The 24,477-nt window shown below is 37.6% G+C and overlaps 2 protein-coding genes and 1 long non-coding RNA gene across 4 annotated transcripts; all 3 read left to right on the forward strand.

The window, feature by feature from the left end:
- The first annotated feature begins 265 nt into the window (after nucleotides 1-265).
- Nucleotides 266-5,396, forward strand: LOC148066413 (solute carrier family 22 member 4-like). Of its 2 annotated transcripts, XM_087807831.1 has the most exons (10): nucleotides 266-659; nucleotides 723-826; nucleotides 2,285-2,439; nucleotides 2,867-3,038; nucleotides 3,116-3,242; nucleotides 3,319-3,407; nucleotides 3,690-3,904; nucleotides 4,666-4,848; nucleotides 4,922-5,057; nucleotides 5,123-5,396. In XM_087807831.1, exons 1-10 carry the CDS (start codon nucleotides 267-269, stop codon nucleotides 5,217-5,219), a joined length of 1,671 nt encoding a protein of 556 aa, XP_087663957.1. In that variant the 5' UTR covers nucleotide 266; the 3' UTR covers nucleotides 5,220-5,396. The 2 variants fall into 2 exon arrangements, with proteins under 2 accessions (XP_087663957.1, XP_087663956.1); XM_087807830.1 differs by having other exon boundaries at nucleotides 266-826.
- A 2,091-nt stretch (nucleotides 5,397-7,487) lies between these two features.
- On the forward strand, nucleotides 7,488-13,210 carry LOC148066414 (solute carrier family 22 member 4-like). The gene is made up of 10 exons (XM_087807116.1): nucleotides 7,488-7,895; nucleotides 8,775-8,878; nucleotides 8,954-9,108; nucleotides 9,177-9,348; nucleotides 10,441-10,567; nucleotides 10,729-10,829; nucleotides 10,892-11,106; nucleotides 11,962-12,144; nucleotides 12,205-12,340; nucleotides 12,986-13,210. The coding sequence occupies exons 1-10, from the start codon at nucleotides 7,488-7,490 to the stop codon at nucleotides 13,074-13,076; spliced, it is 1,692 nt and encodes a 563-aa protein (XP_087663242.1). The 3' UTR covers nucleotides 13,077-13,210.
- A 147-nt stretch (nucleotides 13,211-13,357) lies between these two features.
- On the forward strand, nucleotides 13,358-23,231 carry LOC148066415 (uncharacterized). The gene is made up of 2 exons (XR_015713318.1): nucleotides 13,358-13,618; nucleotides 21,649-23,231. It is a non-coding gene; the product is annotated as an uncharacterized LOC148066415 (long non-coding RNA).
- Nucleotides 23,232-24,477: the final 1,246 nt, after the last annotated feature.

Genomic DNA, 24,477 nt, shown 5'->3' on the forward strand with positions numbered 1-24,477 from the left:
GTGGAATGTTGCTAAGAGAAAAGCGGCCACTTCAACCAGTGAAGTGGGGGAGTCAGGACCCCACCCCGTCTTTTTTATCTGTGATGCAAATCCTATCAGTAATTGAGTAGAGGTCTGGAATCCACTCACTGGACATGTAAGTGAACCCCTCTCCTTATAAGCTGGTGTTTAATGACCGCCTCAGTGTCGAAAGAATAGGTCCAGAGGGGGGGCTTCACTCTGTTGACTGCAACTTTGTTCACCACACAGGAGAGCAGAGTACTTGAATGATGCGTGATTATGATGAAGAAACCAGCTTCCTGGGACAGATCGGTCCTTATTACTGGACCACGTTCTTCCTTCTCAACACGGTTTTCGTGTCGACTGGATTTAACGGGTTGTACATTGTGTTTGCCGGAGCTGCTCCAAAGCACCAATGCCTCATTCCGGATGTCAACTTGACAGATGAGTGGAGAAATGCCATCATTCCTATTACAGTGGAAGATGGCAAGGCAGTCCACAGCCAGTGCTGGAGGTATAAACTGGACGTGGTGAGGAATCTCTCGGCTGAAGGACATGTGCCAGGGAGGGATGTGAACCTCACCAGTCTGGAGCAGGAGGGATGTTTAAATGGATGGAACTACAGCACAGAGATCTACCAGTCCACCATCGTCACAGAGGTTAGTTCACCTTTTTTTTTTAAATGTGCTTTAAGTCTTGTATTAAAACCAAGCTTTTCACAGTGGGATCTTGTTTGTGACGACCAGTGGAAAGTTCCGTTCACATCTTCATCCCTATTTATTGGATATCTATTTGGATCTCTGATCTCGGGCCAGCTCTCCGACAGGTTTGTTATTTCTTATTGGGTTTTATTGATTTTTAAAATTCACTGATAATGTCTTTGGTCTACAAGGCAAAAAATATGTATTTTAGCAGCACCATCTAGTGTTTACACAAAGCGTTACATGCAAAACACCTCTTGATTGATTTTTAAATGTGACCAATTCAAACCAAGAAATTCAAGTCATCTGAAAGCTTTTCATACTAATATACTTTGTTACTGCTTGATGAAGTAAAAATAAAAATAAATCGAACTTTTTAGAGCATACATGACCTTCATACCTGTAAAACAATATACTAGAACGTAATTGTAAAAAAATGATAATCAAATTCTTAGTCTGCCAGTGAAATTAAAGTTATTCATTTTGATTGGAACCTGAACATTTTTTTAATTTTATTATTTTGTAACTCTTTTTCAATCCAACATCGACAAACTTGCCCTTTACTTTTAGAAGGCTTTAGAAACCTATATTTTAAACGCAGGAATTGTATTGATTTTTGAACACCTACATAACAACAGCAACATAATGACAAAATATTATATGCTCAGGACTGTTCACACCACTTTGAACTTTAACCTCATTTTCAGATGTGCTACACAAAAACATTTATTTATTGTCTGTTATAACAGTACAATGCATTTTCTTATCTCAGGTACCCTTTTACACTTTTCCTGGAAGTTTTTTTCAGAAGAACACAGAAAGATTGAAACTACCAGGAAAGGGACTGGGTTCACGGCTGAGCTCATGAGAGTTAAACTTTGACAGACTTTATGCGGCGCTCAGCTGATTGTAAGAAAACAAGGAGCTCTTATGCAGCTGTTCAAACACGGTCGGAAGTGAGGCCAAAAATTGTTGCGCAACTTTAAGATCCTGCAGTCTTTACACTCTTAAAGATGGAAATGAAGTCGTGATTTAGAATCACAGTTTAAGAATGAATCAATGAATATTTATAGTTTATAAACGAATACAGCGAACATGGCTAAATGTGGAAAAATATTTTTAAAAGTATTTTTAAAAAGTGAATCCCTAAAAAATACACAACAGAAAAAACATTCCATTATAAAATGGAACCCCAACATAAATATAGTTATTTAAATAAAGTTTGATATTTGTTTCAGTTTTGAAACTGTATTCTAAGTAAAAAAAAATTTTATTATCCGAAATGTTTCAAGCTTTGAGCAAAATAATAATTATTTAAAAAAACTATGAAGCTTCATGAAACATTGTCATGTTGTTTAGTCAGTAGGTGGCGCCATCAGTTTAAAAATGATCTGATGTTTCATTAGAACAGTGGTTGTGCAGAGACCGCCATCTAGTGGACTCTGAAAATAATGACACTGCTTCATGAAGCTTCATAAGATCATCACTAAAAAAAAATAACAACAGCATGTGAATATCTCAACCCTTCAAGATTTTAGTCATCGCGTGTATCAAATGTTTTCATCAAGTGTTTTGTGTGTCAGGTTCGGGAGGAAAAAGATCATCTTCATCTCTCTGGCTGTTCAATGTCTGTCCGTCATGCTCCAGTCCTTCTCGTATTCATGGAAGATGTTCTGTGTCATGTATCTCTTCGTCGGCGCATCCCAGATTTCCATGTACATCTCTGCATTCGTCCTTGGTATGTATTTTTATTGTCTCTTTAAATGTATATCGTTGCCATCATGTGAATGTGTGCAATGTAGTGAATTTATAATAATAAGTCAGCGTTTGTCTTGGACTAGCCAACAGTTGTCTGTGGTCCATATCCTATTGATCCTGGCTAAAGCCATAGTTGATCAATTTCTATCAATGTTTTTTTTAATTCAGATGGTCAACCAAGTTTCTTTTTTCAGAAAAAATGAAATTTGAAAATATCCTATTCACTATTTGCAATGGCACTTTGATCAGGGTGTCCCATGCCTCTCGCCCTAAACAGCTGGGATAGGGTTCAGCCCTCATGTGTCCGCAATAAGGGAATAAATAATTGTTTGTTTTTTTTTACCTCTATGACTGTTTTAAGTATGGAAAAAAAACATGTTTAACTTAAACTGTGATGTCAATCGCAGGAACTGAGTTGCTGAGTAAAACCATGCGCGTCATTTTCACCACTCTGGGAGCGTTTCTCTTCTACTGCGCCGGCTACATGATGTTGCCTTGGATCGCCTACGCCATCAGAGACTGGAGGACACTTCTCGCAACCCTGTCCTCGATATCTGTCGTCTACCTCCCACTGTGGTGGTGAGTTTCACTGTTCAGATCCAACATTATATCGCTATAATCCAGTGTTGATGTGACGCACGCACTCTTTTTGTCAGGTTCATCACGGAGTCTCCTCGGTGGCTGATCACTCAGGGAAGGATCGAGGAAGCTGAAGCCATCGTGAGAGACGCTGCCCGCAAAAATAAAGTAGAAGCGCCTCCTGTCATCTTCAAAGAACATGATGTGAGTCCGAGATAGATGTCTGGGCCATGACTCCTGTTTTGATCATGATTTGTTTTGTTTTTTTGTTTCGCTGTAGGAGATTCCTTCAACCAGAAGGTACTCTATACTGGACATCATGAGATATTCAAACATCAGATGTATCACCCTGATGTGTCTTATGTTGTGGTAAGTAATTTGTCGTTGATTCGTTGTATGATAATCAAAGTAGTACACAAAGATTCAACGTGTTACGGGTTTGAAATTATCTTCAGAATTAGTGCTAGCTGCCCTATCAAGTATACTATTAGGCTAAAAATGTTTTCCAAAGCTCCTATTAGGTCCTATGAGATCTCCCTGGAAAGAAACAACACTTCACTCCCTCCACTAATGCCTAGACCCTCAGACAGGGCTCCAGCAAGGGTTTCCAGCACTTCCTCCCCCTTAAACTCTTGTGCACCTTTCCATTAGGATGGCCATCAACGTTGGATATTTCGGTTTGTCCCTGAACACCTCCAACCTTAGTGGGAACCCCTACATGAACTGTTTCCTGTCAGCCACCACCGAGGTACCTGCCTACGTGATGTCCACCCTGCTGCTGAAGAAATGTCCGAGAAGAGTGCTGCTGTCAACATTCCTGGTCCTCGGGGGCGGAGTTCTGCTGCTTGTCCAGTTCATCCCGGATGGTACGACTTTGCCTGTTCCTTCACTGTTTTATCAGTGAATGGATGAACTGTCTAGACAGACGTTTTAGCTGCTGATAACAGGGTTAGGACTTACAATTAGTAGAAAAAGCAATTTGATGCAATTGATTTTTAGAATTACAAGTTTAATAGAACATTGGATAAGACTAAGTGCTAACGGTGATGCAAGCTGGGAGTTGTACGCTCATAGAGTGGTTGGCGCTATTCAATTATGGCATTTCATTTTTTATTAATTTTCTCCAAAATGCGCCACTAGTGGTTGGCTACGACATCAAATAACTCCTCCTAGCTTACTGCTAATACCCTTTAAACAACTTTGAATGACAGTTGACTGTGAATTCCTAATATTCCCAAGAATTGTTCTATTTAATAACAAAATAGACAGTGTGTTGCCTGTGGTTTTATATCAACATCAACAATCTACTCAAACCTAACTGCTAATATATTTTCCTCAAAGCATGCGCTTAAGCCACAATGCATTGCTAATGGTTAGCTTACAATGTTATTCTTCGTAATGTTGAAAATATACTGTTGGGGTTGTGGCGATAACAAAAAACTATAGATTTTAACCAGTGTATTAAGCATTCCTCCATTTTTTATGTAAGTAAGTTAGTAATTATTAATTGTAAAGCGCCTTTTTCTCCAGACCAGGATTGCAGAACAGGAATCTAATACCTAACTTTGATCATCTATAAGTGATTCAGATCACAGCATACCTAACTAAATCTTTTCTCCTTCTCAAGAATGGCAGTGGGTTGCTCTAGCTTTGGTCTTGGCGGGGAAGTTCGGCTTCACGATGGCGTTCAGCATGGTCTACATCTACACCGCAGAGATCTACCCGACTGTTCTCAGGAATGTCGGCATGGGAATGTGCTCATCGGCCGCTCGGATCGGCAGCATCACGGCTCCTTACGTCATTTACTTAGGTACATACTTGTGCAGCTTGAGCGTCGCCTGCTGTGATTGTTAACCTCGATGTCAACGATTCCTCTGACGCAGGAACGTACGACAAAGCTCTACCGTACATACTCATGGGAAGCCTCACCATTGCCAGCTCTGTGGTCAACTTCTTCCTCCCCGAGACCCTCAACAAAGACCTTCCGGAGACAGTGGAGCAGATGCAGGAGTGTCAAGGGTAAGACTAGGCTGCGACAAGTTATCGTCTCAACAGAGTTTCTGAGAAATCATTTGGTCTTCCAGGATGTGCAGCGGACCCAAAAAGAGAAAATACATGGATAACGGGAGCATCAAACCATCGCTACAACCTGAAAGTGACGTGGAAAAAATTGTATGTTAGAACAACCTGTTTGCAATTCCTGAGAAGAAGGAAAACCCAAATATGCAGATTAGGATTTTAAACATTCCCAGTCGACCAACTCACGGACAGATTCACTTTTATATAAATTAAATACATTTGTATTTAACTTGTCTTTTTGAATTGATGACAATTCAAAGCAAGCATCCAAACCAAGAATTAAACGTTTTAATCCCCTCATGGTAAGCTTTTATTTTAAATACTTCATGTTAATCATCCTGTTTATTAGCAACATAACTTAGTTATAGATGATGTGGAGTTTCATATGGAGTTGGGAAGGTTTTTGTGTCTTTATTCACTTGTATGGTTCCTAACTGCTGTCATTCAGAGGCCAACTGTTGACCAGCGAAAAATAAACCATAAAACATACAATCAAATTACAAACAAAAATGTTTTATGGTTGGCACACTTTTGATATCAGGATCCACGCTGTCCTCTCCAAAAATACAACGAGGGGCTTCCCTGTGCCTTCTTTAGCAATCTCACCGCTGCTGAGAGGAACTTTGTTGTGCGAAACGAGGATCTGCTCACAGAGGTGGTGGCACTGCAGGACAGTGGAAAAATTGGTTGGAGGGATCAAAGGTGCCCTTCCTGATTCTGAGAGACCTCAATGACCTTAAGACATCCAAGATACTGAACTCCTGCCAGGCTTGCCTCCCCCTTTCTTATCACCTATATTTTAAAAACACAGAATATTATGCTTTCTCTTGGCTTTTTCGAAAGCATTAACGATTAAAGAGCAACTAATGTGAAACCCCAATTCTCCCCAAATGTTTAAGATGTTGAAGTCTTACTCTCCAAGATGCATGGTCCAAGATATAAAGGTCTTCTTCAACCTCTCCTGATCACTGACTGCATCACGGGTTAGCCTCCCTCATATTGCTAGAAAATCTTCCTGACCATAGTGGATGGATTTTCTAAGATAGTTCACCGCGTTTTTGGAATCCCTTTGTACATTGTTTCCAAGTTTGGTAGGCTTTCTATAAGGCCGTCAGCGCCATCTCCAGCATCGCCTTCAAATAGTCCCTTTAAGGACTGCAGAAGAATCCCGGTTTGCTCACAATACCAGTGGTGAGGCAGAGGGAGCTGTGGGGACTGTGGAAAGGAGGTGATAAAACAAAAGCTTTGTTGGCGTACCGTGCAATACCCCTAGAAAGCGATTATTCACCTGCACAGCTTCTACGTTCTACAATACCACAGGTACCAGTTTTAGTCTGGCCTCATTGGCCCCACATCAGAAATTTCATGAAGGTGGAGAAGCAAGCAAAGGAGAAACAACGACAGCGATACAATCTACGCTACCTTTGAGAATTCTTCAACCCGGTCATAATGTTTGGCTCAACAAAGAGAGGAAAGAAGCGACTGTTGTACAAATTGCAAAAAAAACAACAGGTTGTGCGTAATAAACACAGATGAGGGACAGGTCAGAAGGAATTGCACACAATTCATAATCCTTCCTTATATCAGTTATCATTTAACACATAAAAAGTCAGATAGCACTGACACAAACTTTACTGTCAGTAGTAATCCAGACCGAAATAGCACTAACAGACCATATGTTACTCTGTCACGCCCTCCTTTACAGATGTATTTATAATAGTTGTGTTTAAAAATAGAGTGTTTGAAATGTTAAGAAATACTGTGTTCTCAAGGAAAATGACTAGGAGTCTATTTAATGTTTAATATAAGTCAAAGTGTTCTGAAGAAGGGAAGGTTCTTACTCAAAGGGGGAGGTGTTGTGTAAGCGGAACCAAGGGTTGAGCGTGCGGGTTGCACCCCGGACATGTTTTTGACGTTACAACATCAAAGATACTTGGTAGTCCGTCTCGTGCTCCCACAAAACACGTAAAGTAAAAGTTGTAAACTGACGTACGCTTTAGAACAAATGGAAAGGTCAGTGTGAACTTCACGCCTGCATATTTTGCTCCCTGCTTATCTTTAACAATGGCTTGTCAAACTTTAACATCTTTGGAGATAATTTACAGCTGATTCGAGGACTTCACCATATAAATGACATAATTATACTAAGTAACAAATATTATATTTAAAATGTAGGCGTTTTTGTACAAAATGAAATCTAAGAAGCTCACTTTGGGAAATTTGAAAACTAGAAATATAATCTATAATTTTATGTCTATGTAAGATTTCTAGAAACGTCACCTCCCAGATGAGGAGTGAGTTAATATAAGCAAAGTCCACTGTGACACGTTACAACACAAACCAAGGAGACTTGTGTTGTCTTCTAGGAAAATGAGCAGCTCCAAAGTCAGAGATTATGACAGTATTGTCAGTTTTCTTGGCTGTTGGGGACCTTTTCAGAGGCAGATTTTTTTCTCACTTGCTATAAGTATCGTTCCAAACGGCTTAATTGGCATTTACATCGTATTTGTAGCAGCGGTGCCGCCTCATGAGTGTTTCATACCTGGCAGCTACAACCTGAGCCAAGCATGGATGGATGTGGTCATCCCGTTGGAAACAGTGGACGGTAACGTAAGTCGAAGCTCTTGCTTCACGCTGAACATGGACATGGTCAGGGACTATTCTGACAGAGGAATCAGCCCAAATGAAGGCGTGAACGTGAGTGAGATTCCCCTGGAATCTTGTGCGGATGGTTGGAAATACAGCAAGGACATCTTCCAGTCGACCATCGTCACGGACGTGAGTGGAGAAGTGTTTATTTTTGTAAGCTACGAGAGGGAGGCTCATAGAAAATGTAGTGTTTTATAGCCTTGTTGACACTAAACCACAAACTGAGTCACGTCTTTGAGTCCTACAAATATCAACCTAATAATTTATCAGTGAGAACAAATCATTCCCTTTAACTTGATAATAACAAATGTCGAGCAAACTAGCGTTGATCTTGTCTAGTTAATTGGTTGTTTTTACCAATTAATAATAGATATATCAAACATCATACTGTAAGTTGTCAACACTAACTATTGGCAGAAACAGAAATTATAATATTATTTATGTAATGACACATTAGTAAGAGACATAAAAATTAATCCAACTGTTAAAAAATGTCTGTTAATAGTTAATAATGCATATACAGATTAAAGAATAAATCATATAAGGAGAATAAAATGTATACTTTTGATAATAAGGTTTGTTGCATGTAAGTATAACATGGAATAAAATGATTGAAATTATTTATTCTCTCATAATAATGTTTTTGTTTTTGTTTTTTTTAATTGACATCAGGAGAACAGTCATGGCAGATACATGATACACATTCTGTCCAAACCATTGCGTGACTTTTACAATAGACCGATGTACCTACTGTGTGACGTCTTCTTCTGAGCAGGAGAAAAATACTCGTACAAACGCTTTTTGTACTTGGACTGACCAACAATGTCTGATAGTAAAGCACAGTAACTCCACCCTTTTAAAGAAGCATGCAGTTAGTGAGAACATTGATGCTGGTTTAGTGGATACTGTCCCAATCTGCACCAATATTGTTTTATAGTAGACTGTAAAACATCCTTCTGGGCTCTAGACAATGGTTTTGTTAACATCTTCATTACCTGATGGTCACAGTGGGACTTAGTGTGTGACGACGCCTACAAGGTCCCGTTGACCACGTCCATCCATTACGCAGGCGTCCTCGTGGGTGGCTTGGTCTCGGGTCAGATGTCGGACAGGTCAGTTCACCTGATCTCTCGCTGATGTAGCTCCATTTGACGAAGCCCCGACGGTGATGTGTTTGACGTCCGCAGGTTTGGCAGGAAGTACGTTCTCTTCCTCATGATGGCGCTTCAAACTCTAGCCACGACCGCGCAGATATTCTCGCCGAACTGGTTGACCTTCACCGTGTTGTTCAGCATCATTGGAGCCGGTTCGATCTCCAACTACCTCATCGCCTTCGTGCTAGGTGTGTAAGGAAAATGACGAAGCTAGTAGCAGAAGGAAAACAAAGTTTCCATTGTTTGTTGCCTGCAGGTACAGAAATATTAGGCGCCAAAACTAGAGTTTTCTTCTGCTCCCTCGGTGTGTTCATGGGCTCTGCTATAGGCTACATGTTGTTGGCTCCGGTAGCGATGGCGTTGAGGGAGTGGCATCTGTTGATGATCCCCATGGCTGCAAGTGGCCTGATCTACATCCCACTATGGTGGTAAGAGTTTTACCTAAATATCTGACGTTTTTAACATGATGAACTAGGAGCAATTTACAACCCTTTGTAATTATTCTACCTTAAATTCTTTCCCTTTGTTCATTTAATTTCACAGTAGGTGTAAGTAAGTGTTCCCATCACAACAAACAGTAGGCGAAAAGAAGAGTTGTCGAAATCCTTTAAAAATGTTCTAAATCAGCATTGAAATCCAGAATACCTCCAAAAGGTAATCATCTGTTCCTGGTTCCCTTTTTTGCAATTTCATAACCATTGGTTCTAAGGGTTTACATTTAAAATATACTACATTTAAGAAAATAGTCACTAAAATAACAATTTAAAAAACCTAATAAATTAAAGATTAGTGAAATGTTAATTAGTTAAAGAAACATTATTTTGAGAGACACTTGTTTTGTGGGACTGAGACCAGAAAGAATGATCAGGACTTCACGTAGAAGATGAGATCCTTCACAGTGTGGACATGTATCTTGGGGGTTTTGTTCACGGGTGAAAGATTAATTTTTTATTATAAAATTCTGTTGTGATTATAAAAGAGCTGAGCCAAAAGACACAGGTCTTCATGTACCTGCAAGCAAAACATTTGGGTAATGATGGTAAGCACCAGATAAAAATGGCCAAAATATTTTTTTTTACTAACAGTGGTTACTGGTCTGATGAAGCTTCATGAATCAGTGTTTCGTTATTTTCAGAGTCCACTAGATGGCGGTCTCTGCACTATTTCCCTTTTTTGAACAACTGTTAAAAACATTGCTTTATTTTTAAACTGATGGCGCCACCTACTGACGTCTAAACAACATGACACTGATCATGAAGCTTCATCAGACCATCACTAGTGTAGGGAGTTTTTTCTTAGAAATAAGATCAAAAGTTTAGTCGTCCAGTAAAGTAGAACCACTAATCTTTTTGTTAAAAAAGCTTACCTTGAAGAGCTTTTCAGAATGTCTCTACGATGTCCCCCCTTGGTTATCTGGCAACGTTATTTGCCTCTGCTTCTTCCTCAATATAATCTCTGATACACTGTGGGCAATGGACGTGTACATTTACAACCAAAAATCTTCCTTCTCTTGTCTTCAGGTTGGTTCCGGAGTCTCCGCGATGGCTCTTCTCTCAAGGACGAGTGAAGGAAGCTGAGAAGATTCTCTTGTACGCGGCCAAGAGGAACAACATTGTCGCTCCCGAACCCATTTTCAGTCAAGACGATGTAAATATCATACATTTGTTAAAACATCCATGGAAGAAGCTCAGATGCTAGAATGTCTATGCTGTAATATAAATGTATTTTCATTATATATTTTTTATTAAATTGCTATCCTGACTGATAAAGACAGCTGAGATGTTTTAATGACACATGTCTGTCTAAAGATCAACAGGGTCCTGGAGACGAAAGACAAGAAGTACAACATCTTTTTCCTCCTTTGTGACGGCAACATCTTCCTCATCCTCCTGCTGTGCTCGCTCCTCTGGTAACACTCCCTCTCGTCACCCTCACAAAACCACCGGCGTGTCTCAAAGCTGCTCCCTGCAGGGTTTTCATCACCATCAGCTATTACGGCCTGATCCTCAACACCTCCAACCTGCACGGAGACCCGTACCTGAACGCCTTCCTGTCGGCGGTGACCGAGGTCCCGGCTTATCTGATCGCCCTCCTGCTGCTCCACTTCTTCTCCAGGCGCCTCTGCCAGTCTTCCACTCTTTTCATCGGAGGAGTGATGATCCTCTGCGTTCACCTCCTTCCCATCAGTAACTATTCGCCGTTACACACCTGGACAATAATACTATCCTGAAATATCAGATATTTATCTGAATTAAACATTTTAAGAGATGCATAAATATTTTGTACATGATAGCATGGGCCGCATACAATTTGTAATTAAAGAGAATTTGTTGGTATTTTATTCAAACATTACATATAACCAACAAGTTTACTTCACTTACTTTTTCTTTTTTTTAATGACAGATGTTGTCAAAATTATTTTCAGACAGTAACAAAGAGATATAATGATATTTATGATTCAATTTTAAAAAGGGTTGCTTTAATAAATAAAATAATAATAATAATTGAATCTAGGAAAAGTTGCTTCAATCAAGAAAAAAAGTGTTTTATTAAAAAAAAGTTACATTTATTTAGGAGATATTATAGGAAAGTATTTGCGATCATTTCACAATTATTAAATCCCAACGGTTACTTCAAATAACTGTAAAATCATGTTTTTTTATAGAAGTATATATTTTTTAATAAAATATAGAATTTAATTACATTTTTCGGATTCCCTTTTTTTATTCAAGAACATTTTTTATATAAGTAACTTTTTTATTGAAGTAACTTTTTTATAGAAGTAACTTTTTTATAGAAGTAACTTTTTTATTGAAGTAACTTTTTCAATGAAGTTCCTTTTTAATTGAAATGATAATTTTATTGAACCGTTTTATTAAAGTAACTTTTTTATTGAGGTAACTCTTTTTATTGAAGTAACTCTTTTGTTGAAGTAACTTTTTAATTGGAGTAACTTTTATATTGAAGTTACTTTTATATTGAAGTTATTTTTTGTTGAATGATGATGAATGATATAAATAATGCATTGTAAATTTACCCAGATGTACCCTGGGTAAGGGTGTTGCTGGAGATGTTGGGAAAATTTGGCGTCACCTCTGCGTTTTGCATTGTCTACACGTTCTCCTCCGAGCTCTTCCCCACCGTGATAAGGAACTCAGCAATGGGATGTTGTGCCATGGCAGCCCGAATCGGCACCATCGTCTCCCCGTTTATCATCTACATGGGTGAGTATCTTGGTTCCTGCTCCGTCCTGGCACAGACTCTGACTCACTCTCTCAACGCAGGACAGTATTATAAGGCTTTACCATACATCCTCATGGGAGCTTTGGCTCTTCTTGGCGCCGCCATCGCTCTCATGCTGCCCGAGACAAACAAGAAGCCACTTCCAGAGACTTTAGATCATATGCAGAAGATCTTCTGGTGAGTTTAATGTTCACGTTGATGAGGTGGTCAATGATGGATGGATTGATGATAAATGATGGATGATGGATGATGGATGATGGATGATGGATGATGGATGATGGATGATGGATGATGGATGATGGATGATGGATGATGGATGGATGGATGATGGATGATGGATGATGGATGATGGATGATGGATGATGGATGATGGATGGATGATGGATGATGGATGATGGATGATGGATAATGGATGATGGATGATGGATGATGGATGATGGATGATGGATGGATGATGGATGATGGATGGATGATGGATGTTGGATGAGGGATGGATGGATGATAGATTGATGGATGATGGATGATGGATGATGGATGATGGATGATGGATGATGGATGATGGATGGATGGATAGATGGATGGATGGATGGATGGATGGATGGATGGATGGATGGATGGATGGATGGATGGATGGATTGATTGATGTTGGATGATAGATGGATGGATGGATGGATGATAGCTGGATGGATGGATGGATGGATGGATGGATGGATGGATGGATGGATGGATGGATGGATGGATGGATGGATGGATGGATGGATGGATGGATGGATGGATGATTGTACTTGTGCTCTGAACAATATTTCTCTCATATTCAAACAGTACAAGAAGAAAAGCTGAAAAGGAAAAAGCAGAAGAAGAAGCTGATGATGAACAAATGGAAGAAAAGTGTCTCCAGGAGCATAAGTTCTAGTTACTCTGGAGTTTGTTGTAAAGCTGGAGTTCTTGTGAGGATAGAAAACACTTCACTTTATGTACAGTACAGTCTAACATAATTCAGCTTTTTATGACAAATATATGTTGTGATGTATGTTGTAAAGAGGTGGGAACTTGTCACATGTGTTTATTAATAAAAGATGGTATGATTTTTATTTGTGTACTAATGTTCATCACCCCGCCTAGTGTGTGTGTGCATGTGTGACGCAACAGGATGTTTTGACGCATGCCTGCTCTTTTAAAGGTTGTCGCAACACGCAATTCACAATTTATTTTATCTTTTAAAATGTATTTATTTAATTGTGAAGTCTTTTTAGATTTTAAAATATATAAATATATGTTTGTTTTTGTTTTTTTACCTTATGGAATGACTTCAAGTCTGATCACAAGTAAAAGTGAAACTAAAACACCCTCGTTATTACCGACCTCGGTTGGTATCCAGAGACTCCGCACTGTGGATTAAAATCTATAACATGGATTATTCTTAATCTCCTTTACTTCTGAAGATTTATATCCAAGGTAGGTTTTATCACCATCTTCAGTTGTTGTTGTTCAATTTAACGGTATTTTTGCTCACCAATGTTTCATTTGAACGTAAAAGTGTATGGATTTTACTTTAATATACTATATCCTAATGTTACAATGTAATACAATATCTTTATATACTTTAACTTAGTTTGACGAACCTATGTTGACAACGAATTCAAATCAGAAAGTGAAAGTTGAGAAACTTGTAAAGTGAAAGTTGTCAAACTTTCTTTCAAAACTTTCCAACTGTTGCATTTTTCTGAATTTAAAATCGCTTTCGTTTGGTTATCGAATGCTACATTCTTTTTCATAGATCTTTACTTTTAAATCTGAATAAATTATACATATTACATATGACATATTTCAAAACTTAAACACAGCTCTGAAAATATTTTGTTCATGTTTAATACAGTGTCTGTAGATTTAAATAAACTTAAAGATATAACCTCAAACTCAAGTTACACGAGTCTTTAAAAACTGCCACATCGCACGCAGATTTTATTATTCTGAACAGTACCAATTGTAACCGCAGGATGGCGTCAGAGGATTAAGTTCACACACTCACGAGCTCAACCACGAATAACTCTTCATTTCATTTAAATAAAATCTGTTTTAATGTCGACTTTTAGGTTTAAATCAAATAAACAAAACTACATAAATCAAATAAACTAATTTCACTCTGCTTCAACACAAATATGATCATTTACAGAAAGACAGATCATTTTTCATTCAAACAGATCACAATTTTATTTCAAGTACAATCCTTTCCTTTTACTTGTCTTTTTTTTTTAAATATGTTTCACTTTTTTTTTTGTTATCACCATTATTTTGAGGGCAACCCAATAACCTTTACAGATTGAGACCCATCTTTAAGATACCTTTTCTTTTCTCTCTCTCTTGTCGAATTACATCCTCAAGCAAAGTCTCAAACTAAATGCCGGCTAGATAGTTTGCGGTGCTTTTACTCTGGTTCAAATTTTAAAAAATGCTTACTGAAGTGCACCTTTTTTTTTTTGTGGAACCGAAAGTAGCCATGAAGATGCGTAGGGCGAAAACTAGCCTCTTTTTATCCAAATTATAACCGGTCACTCTTATTTTCCTTTAATGGATTGCAGAAGAAATTCTTTTTTGGTGTGTTCAAACGCACACACTTATAAATGTTTTTGTCTTTTGGTCAATGAAACCAAAGATACTTTCAATTGTTTTTTCAGTGTTCGGCTTTTGTAAGTGCAATAAATAAATACCAACATAAAAATTAAATATAGCGCAATAGCATGCTACATGCTACAAGCACATATATTTACTTGTGATAAAGGTTGTTTCAAATATACAACCAAAAACATGTCCTTTAGATAATAAAGAATAGAAAAAAAAAAAAAATTGTGTAATCTCTGGAGGGTGTTTTTTTTTTTTGCCTTCACATCCTCATACATTTGTTTGTGGGTGTTTGTTTCCACCCTGAAAGTCTCAAGATGGAACCATAGATAAAAGATTTTTGGCATCGAACTACTGGGGAGGTTTTACATCTGTCAGCGTTTGATTTCAGTTACAGAGCGTGTTATCATAACACATACTTTCTTTTTTTTATTGCTTTGGATGTTGTTATTTTTTTTTTTATATATATGTTTGGCTTAAATTAAATATAATAACACATTTACTCTTGTGATGCACTCATTGAATTCATAAAACCTACTGTATTTATGAAGTATTATTATTAATAATAATAATAAATAAGAAAATTAATTTGTTTGTCCATGCACTAAAAAATGGATTTTAACTATTGTTATATATAAAATTACCAGCTGCAGGAGAAATAGAAATCTTTGTGTGAAACAAGGCACATATATTTCTTAATGTGCTTACATTGGAAAAAAAAAACGTGATCAAATCCCTGTCTGCGTCTGTCAGTGTGAAGTTTCTTACATGAAACCGGTTGTTTCTTGTAAACGCTCCCCCTAGTGTTCAGAATGCGACCAGCAGCGTTTATGTTGAAGTCACTTGATTTCTTGTAAATGCTTCTCGGATTTAACCAGGTCACCCAAGCGCTCCCCCTAGCGTTCAGAATGCGACCAGCAGCTCTTTTGTTGAAGCGACTGTATTTCTTGTAAACGCTTATCAGATTAAACCAGGTCACTCACAGCTGCCACCTTTAGCCCTCTTTCTCTCTCTCTCTCTCTCTCTCTCTCTCTCTCTCTCTCTCTCTCTCTCTCTCTCTCTCTCTCTCTCTCTCTCTCTCTCTCTCTCTCTCACACACACTCAACAATTTGGTGAGTCTGAACTTTCCTCGCTGTTATCTGAGTGTCAGACAGGTCCTGTCGGAGACTGATAGCTGCTCTGTGCGGGTGAAGTTTGGTACTTTTGCACACAAACATTTGATGAGTCTGATTTTAAAAAATAGACTGTTGGAGGAAAGTTAAAAGAAGAAAGGGAAGTCACTGGTCTGAAAAATTTGATTAGTGCTTCTTTTTTTTTTTTAATAACGGTATTCTAGAGGGGAAGTAAAAAAAACGTGGTTTTTATTTGGTCACGTATCTCCAGTTTTGTGTGTTCAACGCCGTGAGAAGTAGATAAAATAGACCATTAAATGCAATCTGTTGTTTGGATTCTGTGTGGTTGTGTGTGTGTGTTTTTGTGTGTTATCTTTTAAAATCTGATCCATGTTAACTATTTAATCCGAGCAATATAAACGATAACACTTGATGTGATGACCTTTATTACTTAACCATCGGACCTTTGCTCGACCTGCATTTATAGAAAACAAAGTCGGTAAAGCAACAGTTTACGTTGAATAATCTGTTGTTTGTGTCACGACTCGTACACAACAGTTCTCGGACGACAACAAATTTGCACAAGAGACCATTTGTTCTGATCCATTTTTCTTTGAAATTCCATAAGCGACAAAACTTGATCTTGTTTTTAATGCACTTTAAACTGATAGTTCACCCAAAACAAAAACACCCTCATGTCGATTAAGGGTTGGGATTATGTTCAGAATAATCTGTTCCTTTTTAGAATTATAGGTGAAAAATATTCTAAATGCAGCTCTTTATCACTTCATTTTCTTGCCTTTACCATTGAAAGAATCAGTCGAAAAGTGTCTAAACTTAGAGAATATGAATAACATGAATAAATCATCACTTTAACAGCTAATGATGAATAATAATGTTTATAATGCTACATGTTTCGATACAAATAAATAACACACTTTAATTATACTCTGTTATGCATCATGCAGAATAAACTAAATTATTAAATAACAAAAGAAAAGCTATTAAAAACCCGTCCTCTGCAACAGAACAACACTTTCTACTCATCAGAAAACAAGCAAACGTTTACCTTTATTTGTAACAATCATTTATGAACGCTATGTGGGACAGAGATGATGGATTTTAACAACAGGAGTTAAAATGTTAAAATGAAATTGATTTTTGGTGAAAGGGAACCAACACAGAGATAAGATTTTTTTTAAGACTTTGTTTATTTTTTTTGTACATTTATTTTCTTACCCTAAAAAATGTATGTAAACCTGTATGTTATTGTAGTTATTATCTAGAATATTTGTAAAGCTTTTTTCAATCAATATACGATCAAATAACAATTTATAGTTAAAAGTTTTACTGTATTTTTAACATCCAAATCTGGCTGCCGCTTTTCCCACTGACTTCCTGTGTGTATCTCACAAAGAGAGCATACATCCCCTGCTCAGGCAGATAAGACAGGGCAGCATGTTGACTCCTACACTGAAGGTTCAAACTTAGATGATTCGTTTCAAGGTCGTTCAAATGTTATTCGGAATGTTCAACAAGTATCGCACATGAATTTTGAGTCTCTCCTCAATGAACAATTTAGTGCAAAAGAAAATCAGTATCTATAATATTTTTGAGTCTGTTTTCATAAAATGAGTTGTAGTTCAGTTCAGGAATTTTGTAAGAATTTTATTGTTGTCCTCTTTTGATTTTGACCTTTTTCCTAATATTTTTCACAAATGTTTTTGTCTGCTTATATTAATTATTCTCTTTATTTTTGGTCTTTTTTGTTTTCATCATACATACCACGATTTGCCTTGTCTTTTATTATTATTTTTTGTTGTCTTGATTTTTCTAGTGCAAGACACATTTTTTGGATTCCATTTCTCTTTGTGATCAAGATGCAGTGAAAGCAAAGACAAAATCAAAGAAGTCATTGTCGCGTTGTCAGGTAGAAAATGATCAGAGACATAAACACTGATGAAAATATTGAATGTGTTAAGTGGGTGATCTGGTTTAGAGGCCACGTGTCAAACGGCTTCTGCTGCTTGTAGGCGATGAAACGTCAATCATTTTTTCGTGTTTTCCTTTTGTTGATCTTGTCAGAATTCACCTTCACGTCAGTTGATTTCTTCCGGTCTTTCAGGTTTGTGGTTTCAGCCACGCCTTTTTCTATTTCAACCTCCAGCTGTAGTTCTTGTAAATGAATTTTCCTTGTCATACAAGTTGTGAGTGGATGGATGACAGTTAACTTTTTTTTATTTGATCGCCGTTTTGAAAGTGTTTCATAAATCAAAGAGGGATGTCGATGATCTGCTCTGTCTTTTAGGGAAGCAAATATGGATCGACATTATTCAAGAGAGGGAAGCAGACGAGTTCAGATGTTTGTCTGATCTCGAGGGAGGAACATTTTGGCACTTGTGTCGCGTCGATCTCGTCTCTTACACAAACAAAATATAATCTGCACACTGCTACACTAGCTGTCATCAATTTATGACTCAGAAAGTGTTTTTAGAGTTCACTGACAGTACAAGTAGAAATAAAACTGACTTTCTAGATGCCTGAGGAGATTATTGTTGGTTAAGTATAATCTAGATTAACACCAAATATCCACGAAGGTAAATATGAATAAATGCACAACTCATACATAGAAAATGTTTTTTAACTAATTAATATATTCATTTATAACATTATTTTTTTTTCTTTTTCAAATTTCTTTCCATTACTTTTTTTTTTTAATTAATTAAAAAAAATTGTCTGTTTATATTTAACATTTAACATTCTGAATCTGAAATTCATATTATCATTATTTATCATCCTTTTTTTCTTTTGAAAAAAAAAAAAATTTGATGTCGCTTGTGGGGGTCTTTATATTTTATTCCGAGCGTTTTGTTATTGATTTTAACAGTTTTCAGATTTTCCTTTTTTTGTGACTTTTAAAATTTCAAAATGAATTGTTGTTTTTCTGAATCTTTTCTGAATTTATTGTTTAAATGGTAAAAAACTGTTTTTTAAAAAAAAATGTATGGTTGTTGATGTTTATTATCTTAATTTAATTATTTTAACTAGTATTACATTGCATTTTTGGTTCTCATTGCAAACTTTATTTCGATTAAAAAACGTGTTTTAAATTAATTTATTTTACAATAATTAAGTTTCACTTTTTAGTTGCTTTCCACCCACAATCACTTGCAATCTAAAACATAATAAAAACACAGTTGAATAAGAATCATTCAGAAGAATTCAAAATCTGAAAAATATAAAACATCAAAAACAGTCAATGGAGAATCAAATCTTTCATATTCATACAAAAGCCAGGACCATGACTGAAGAGTTGATGCATCCTGTAAATGTGAGACATGGATTGGATCCTGAAACTACTTCCGTTAAAATGTTTTTTCTGGTTAATTTAACTTCAAACCATCGTGGGGACATATTTAAAAAACCAAAACAATTTGAAGAGATTGTGTAGCTTAAAACCCGTTATGATGATAAAGACACATGAAGGTCTTGGGCTCGATGGTGGGCTCATCACCCGTAAGTGGAGCCAAAGGGATGTGATGCATTCTAAGGCAGGGGATGGTGATCGGATTCCTCGGACGCAGAAGCTAGTTTTTCGGACCCAGAATGCCACATTTTGGTCGGGAAGCAGGCTGAGTTGCGTGAAAGGTTTCCAGCGGAATATAGTCGGAATCACTTTGACACAGTGCGGGCCCCAGAACTAGTAACTAGAGGGGTGGGACACCTTTCCACTCTGGAGTTCTGAACCTCGATCTGACCCCGAATTGCGGTTCATTATTGGACTTCTTTGCTGGTCACAGATTGTCCACCATGGACAAGTACAAGGGTGTCCACATGTGCACTCGGCACCAGGACAACTTAGGATGTAGTTTTGTAGTTGTGTTGTCTGTCTTGCGGCCCCGTATCTTGTGCTGTGTCTCAAATCGCATACTTCTCTTAGTATACTAGAAGTTAGTATGCATCAGGATAGTGTACGTACTAACTAGTACGCAAGATAGTATGTCTCAAATCAAACACTTCTGCTACGCACTAAATGGAATTGAGGTGACAGCTTCTTCTTCTACTTCTATTTAACGATGGTTGCAACCAGCTGTTTGAACGCTATCGCCACCTGCTGGCAGCACGTTTTGCCACTTTGGAAAAAGAAATAAAGAAAAAATATGAGAATCGAGATATTCGCGAGATATTTAAGCTGGTATCAGCACCAAAGACGTCTCATCCTCCTACTGCTGCTGAAAATGCACCTGTAAGTATATACATATATATGCATATATATGACGTAACTTCCGTTTAAAACGTCACTAAAATGGCAGCCGTTTAGGGTGGTTAGTGTCCATCGAACCATACTCAGTTTTGTGGGCATTTTAGGACGCCAATTTATTGTGCATGACGCACTAAATTTCGCATACTAAGAATTGAGACGCACTAAAAATACTAACTTTGAGTACGCTAGTATGCGATTTGAGACACAGCACTGGTCTCTCAGGTGAAGAAGGCTGTCAACTTATCACCGGTGGTTGAGGAAGGACGTGGCAAACCCAGACGTCTTGATATTCATTCCAGAGACTAGAAATCAGGGGAAGATAAGGTCAGGTATCTTTGTAAGACTTATTTCATAGTCAAAGTAGCTACATTTGCATTTTGCCTGTTCAAAGACTAGTGTGAACGTGTGTGTAATCTGTGACGTTTGATGAAATTGTTGTGTTGTCCAAGAATTCTCCAACTGCAACCGTGAAAAGACGCAGGGAGAGGTCGATATTGTTGCGACCATCCAGAAGGGGGCGTATGTGAGGCTGCTTTTCACTGCGACGAGCATTTAATCGTTGTCTTTCCTCCGTCGGACGGCCAAGATGTATTAGATACCAAAGCTTAACCCTTTTCAGTCAAAATGGGAAGTAGTTAAGAGCGAACGCTGGAGACAAATATGTTGCTTCAAAGTACAGGACAAGAGATATCAGAAGACGAATGAGTCGCTCTTCTCCTCAATAAAAGCACCTGTTTGTTGTTTTGTGCCCATAGATACGTGGCTTTATCGTTCTGGACGGCAGCTGGCAACAATGCCCTCATGATTATATAACATTATTATTTTTGAAGATAATATAATAATTGCTGTGGTTTAAATGTGCCGCCTTATCTTCACACACTTTTATCATTTGCTAATGCAATATAAAAAAAACAGCAGCCAATTGAATTAAAGCAAACTTTTGGGTCAGTGTGAGTCAGTTCCTCACCACCCACTGATACAAACTATGCAACCCCCTTCCTGTTCTTGCCTGTTGTTGTGTGTGTGTGTGTGTGTGTGTGTGTGTGTGTGTTACAGGCTATATACCAACAACTATTCTATTTATACCTCCAGGTCTGGTCCTTATAAATGTTTGGAGTCCTTCATAAAAGGTGTGCGAGGTCAACTTGTGTGTTTATTTGAAGTGTTTCAAGAGGCTTGTTTAGTCACTGCTGACTTCGGTCTGTCGCCTGCTTGTGCAGCAGTTACGTAACCACACATGTTGTGTGTTTAATTCAGCGCCGTCGCCTGCTTGTGCTTCCTGTAAATCATCAGACCTGCCAACCGTTGGTGTGAGCTCTCAAGTTCAACAGCGGCTCGGTGAAGCACTCGCCGCCACTTCCTGACCCGATGGTCCGCCCTTTATTCCTTATAAGTCCTGAAAAATAAATGAGAATCCAAATATATCCTTCTTCTTCTGTTGCTTTTATAATAAAACGATTCTGCTGAGTAATCATTTTCTTCTCTGACAGGGATCTTCCTGAGGACAGAAAAAAACACCTGGGAAAGTTTTAAGCTTCAATTCTTTGGATTCTACTGTCAAGATGGTAGATGGACCTAAAGCTGTTTCTCCCGCTTCTCCACTGACCAGGAAGAATTTTGGCGAAAAGATTTGATCGTTCCAAATGATGAAAGGAAGTCATTTTTAAATCTTTTGATCTTGGACCTCTATTGTACTCATCAGTATGTGTCTGTTTGTACAAACATTTTTTATTTATTTAAATATTTACATTACAAAATGTGCTTAAGCCACGCCCACTGAAAACACTTTTTTTTATCAAGATAAAATCTTGTTTTCAATAGCCACACCCACTCTGCAGCGATTGGTCATCAAGGTTTGTCACCCCGCATAATAAATCCAGGGCGTCTCTACCTCCTAGGGACTCGTTTTGTGAACAAAGCGGGCCGTAATTACAGCTGGCTCGAGGAGGAGTGAAGCAATTATTACGTCATAATGGACTCCGCTCTCATAACCTCTCGTTCGCCAAGAATAGAGACTGGGGAGAACTTTATAAAGTCACATTCGTTTTCCTCAAATAGAGAAAAAAGATGCTAACATGTAAGTAAGTAAGTCATTTTTATTTGTATAGCGCTTTTCCAGTAAGGTAAGGTAGAACTTTATTGATCCCTCAGGAGGTCTCCTTCGTGAAATTGTTTTGGGTAATGTACAGGGTTAATGTACCAAAGAATAAGTTCTAAGGTGAGGGTAAATAAGGTGAGGATGATTAAGCCAGGAGACCTCGCTTTCAAAGAATGTAGTTATAGTGTTATAGCTTCTAGTTATAAGTTTTGCTTGGAAGTTAAACGTTGACATATAAATGAAGATCAGAAGTCAAGCGACAGCAGTGGTCAAAGAAAGTAAAAAAAAAAGAAATCATTATGTTCACACATTTAAAAATAATCTTAAAAAAAGATGTAAAATACGTTAGTCTTCAAATCTAAATATTTGATTTATTTAATATTCCACCCAGTATTTATTTATTAATTGCTTCATAAGAAGTAGAATTACCCCAACATTTAATGCATTTATCTTAAGGAAAATCAACCATTTTTGGAAAATAATTCATTTGCAAGACACAGTTGCGGTTTGTTTATTTTCTAATTTAACAAATAATAATTGACGAAAGACTTCTAGTGAAGAGCAAGGGTATCTTTAGAAACATCAGGCTCATATGACAACATTTTTAATGAAAAATTAGAAATAAAAAAGTTTTATACTTAACATATTATTTTCGACTAATATTGGTGAAAAAAAAACAACCTTTTTTTACTTTTATTTTTGTTACTCTTGCTGTGAATGAGTTATCATGGTTGTTTTATCCATATAATATAAGTTATATATAAGTGATTTTCTTTGTTCCGGAATATCTAGTTAAGGTATACAACTTTTTTTTTTCCAAATTCTTTCAGCTTTTTCAGCTAATGGTTAAATTCAGAGATCGCCTGAAGGTTTTCCTTCTTTTAAACTTGTATTGTTAAATCAAGTCACAGTAGTTATGACAGTGGACTTTTGTGTTGGACTGTTAGTCAATTCACAATAAAGTTTTTAAAAACACTGAATTTCTACGCTTCTTTTATTTAAGTCTTCTATACTCTTACCCCGACTTTATGAGTCTTTTATTTTTGACCTTGATGTTTATTCCTCACCTGCCCTTTCCCAGCAATTGCTAATTGGAAAACTTCACAAAAACTGCAGTTTTAACAGGAGAAAATTCAGGAACATCTCAGGCTTTCGGATGCTTGAGCATGTTTGGAATACAAAAACTCTACCTCTGAAATTCTTGCATCAAAACTTGCCTCTGTAGGTATAAAGTACAGAAGCATTCATACCCCTTGAACTTTCCTACATTTTGTCACATTACACGTCACAAACATAAATATATCTTATTAGAATTTAATGTGAAAGACCAACACAAAGTGTCAAGTACAAAGAAAATAATACATGATTTAAAAAAAAAATCACAAATAAAAGTGCATGTGCAAACGTATCCAGTCCCCCATTCTCTGAGTGCAACTAGTTGCCTTCAAGCGTTGATGACTTCTGAACGACTGAATGTTTACCTAATAACTAAATAGAGTCCACCTGTGTGTAATCCAATCTAAGCGCAAATACAGCTGTTCTGTGACAGCCTCAGAGGTTTGTTAAGAGACTATAGGGGAGTCTACAGGACCGTGAAGTACAAGGAACACACCAGACAGGTGAGAGATAGTTGTGGAGAAGTTAAAAGCAGGGTTTGGCTATAAAAAGATTTCCCAACAGGGCCGGGTCTAGGCAGGGGCAAGAGGGGGCCTGGCCCCCTCAAATAAATGTTGTGCCCCCTCAAACTTACATGTAAGTAAGTAAGTAACAGCACAATGCCCCCTCAAGATTTGTGGCTGCCCCCTCATACATGCCTGCCTAGACCCGGCCCTGTTTCCCAACCTTTGAACATGTCACGGAGCAACTGTTCAATCCATTATTCGGAAAGATTGGCACAACTGCAAGCCTACCAAGACACGGCCGTCCACCTGAACTTACAGGCCAAACACTGATAAGAGATGCAGCCAAGAGGCCCATCTTGACTCTGGACAAACTGCAGAGTTTTAATTGCTGCAAAAGGCAGTTCCACAAAGTATTGACTCAGGGTGGCTGAATACACACTGCACTTTAAAGTTTTTTATTTGTGAAAACAATTTAAAATCATCTATAATTTTCTTTGTACTTCAAAATTGTGTGACACTTTGTGTTGGTCTTTCACATTAAATTCTAATAATATATATTTATGTTTGTGGCGTGTAATGTGCCAAAATGTGTAAAGGTT

This window comes from Callionymus lyra, chromosome 14 (assembly GCF_982586985.1).
Source record: "Callionymus lyra chromosome 14, fCalLyr1.hap1.1, whole genome shotgun sequence".
Classification (NCBI taxonomy): Eukaryota; Metazoa; Chordata; class Actinopteri; order Syngnathiformes; family Callionymidae; genus Callionymus; species Callionymus lyra.

What these genes read in the sequence shown, in the direction of transcription:
- LOC148066413 (XM_087807830.1), top strand. Translation starts at nt 267, where the DNA reads ATGATGCGTGATTATGATGAAGAAACCAGCTTCCTGGGACAGATCGGT. An exon ending in CATCTCTGCATTCGTCCTTG is followed by an intron (nt 2,440 to 2,866) that starts GTATGTATTTTT and finishes TGTCAATCGCAG; the next exon opens with GAACTGAGTTGCTGAGTAAA. An exon ending in TCCTTACGTCATTTACTTAG is followed by an intron (nt 4,849 to 4,921) that starts GTACATACTTGT and finishes CCTCTGACGCAG; the next exon opens with GAACGTACGACAAAGCTCTA.
- LOC148066414 (XM_087807116.1), top strand. Translation starts at nt 7,488, where the DNA reads ATGAGCAGCTCCAAAGTCAGAGATTATGACAGTATTGTCAGTTTTCTT. An exon ending in TCGGGTCAGATGTCGGACAG is followed by an intron (nt 8,879 to 8,953) that starts GTCAGTTCACCT and finishes TGACGTCCGCAG; the next exon opens with GTTTGGCAGGAAGTACGTTC. An exon ending in CATATGCAGAAGATCTTCTG is followed by an intron (nt 12,341 to 12,985) that starts GTGAGTTTAATG and finishes ATATTCAAACAG; the next exon opens with TACAAGAAGAAAAGCTGAAA.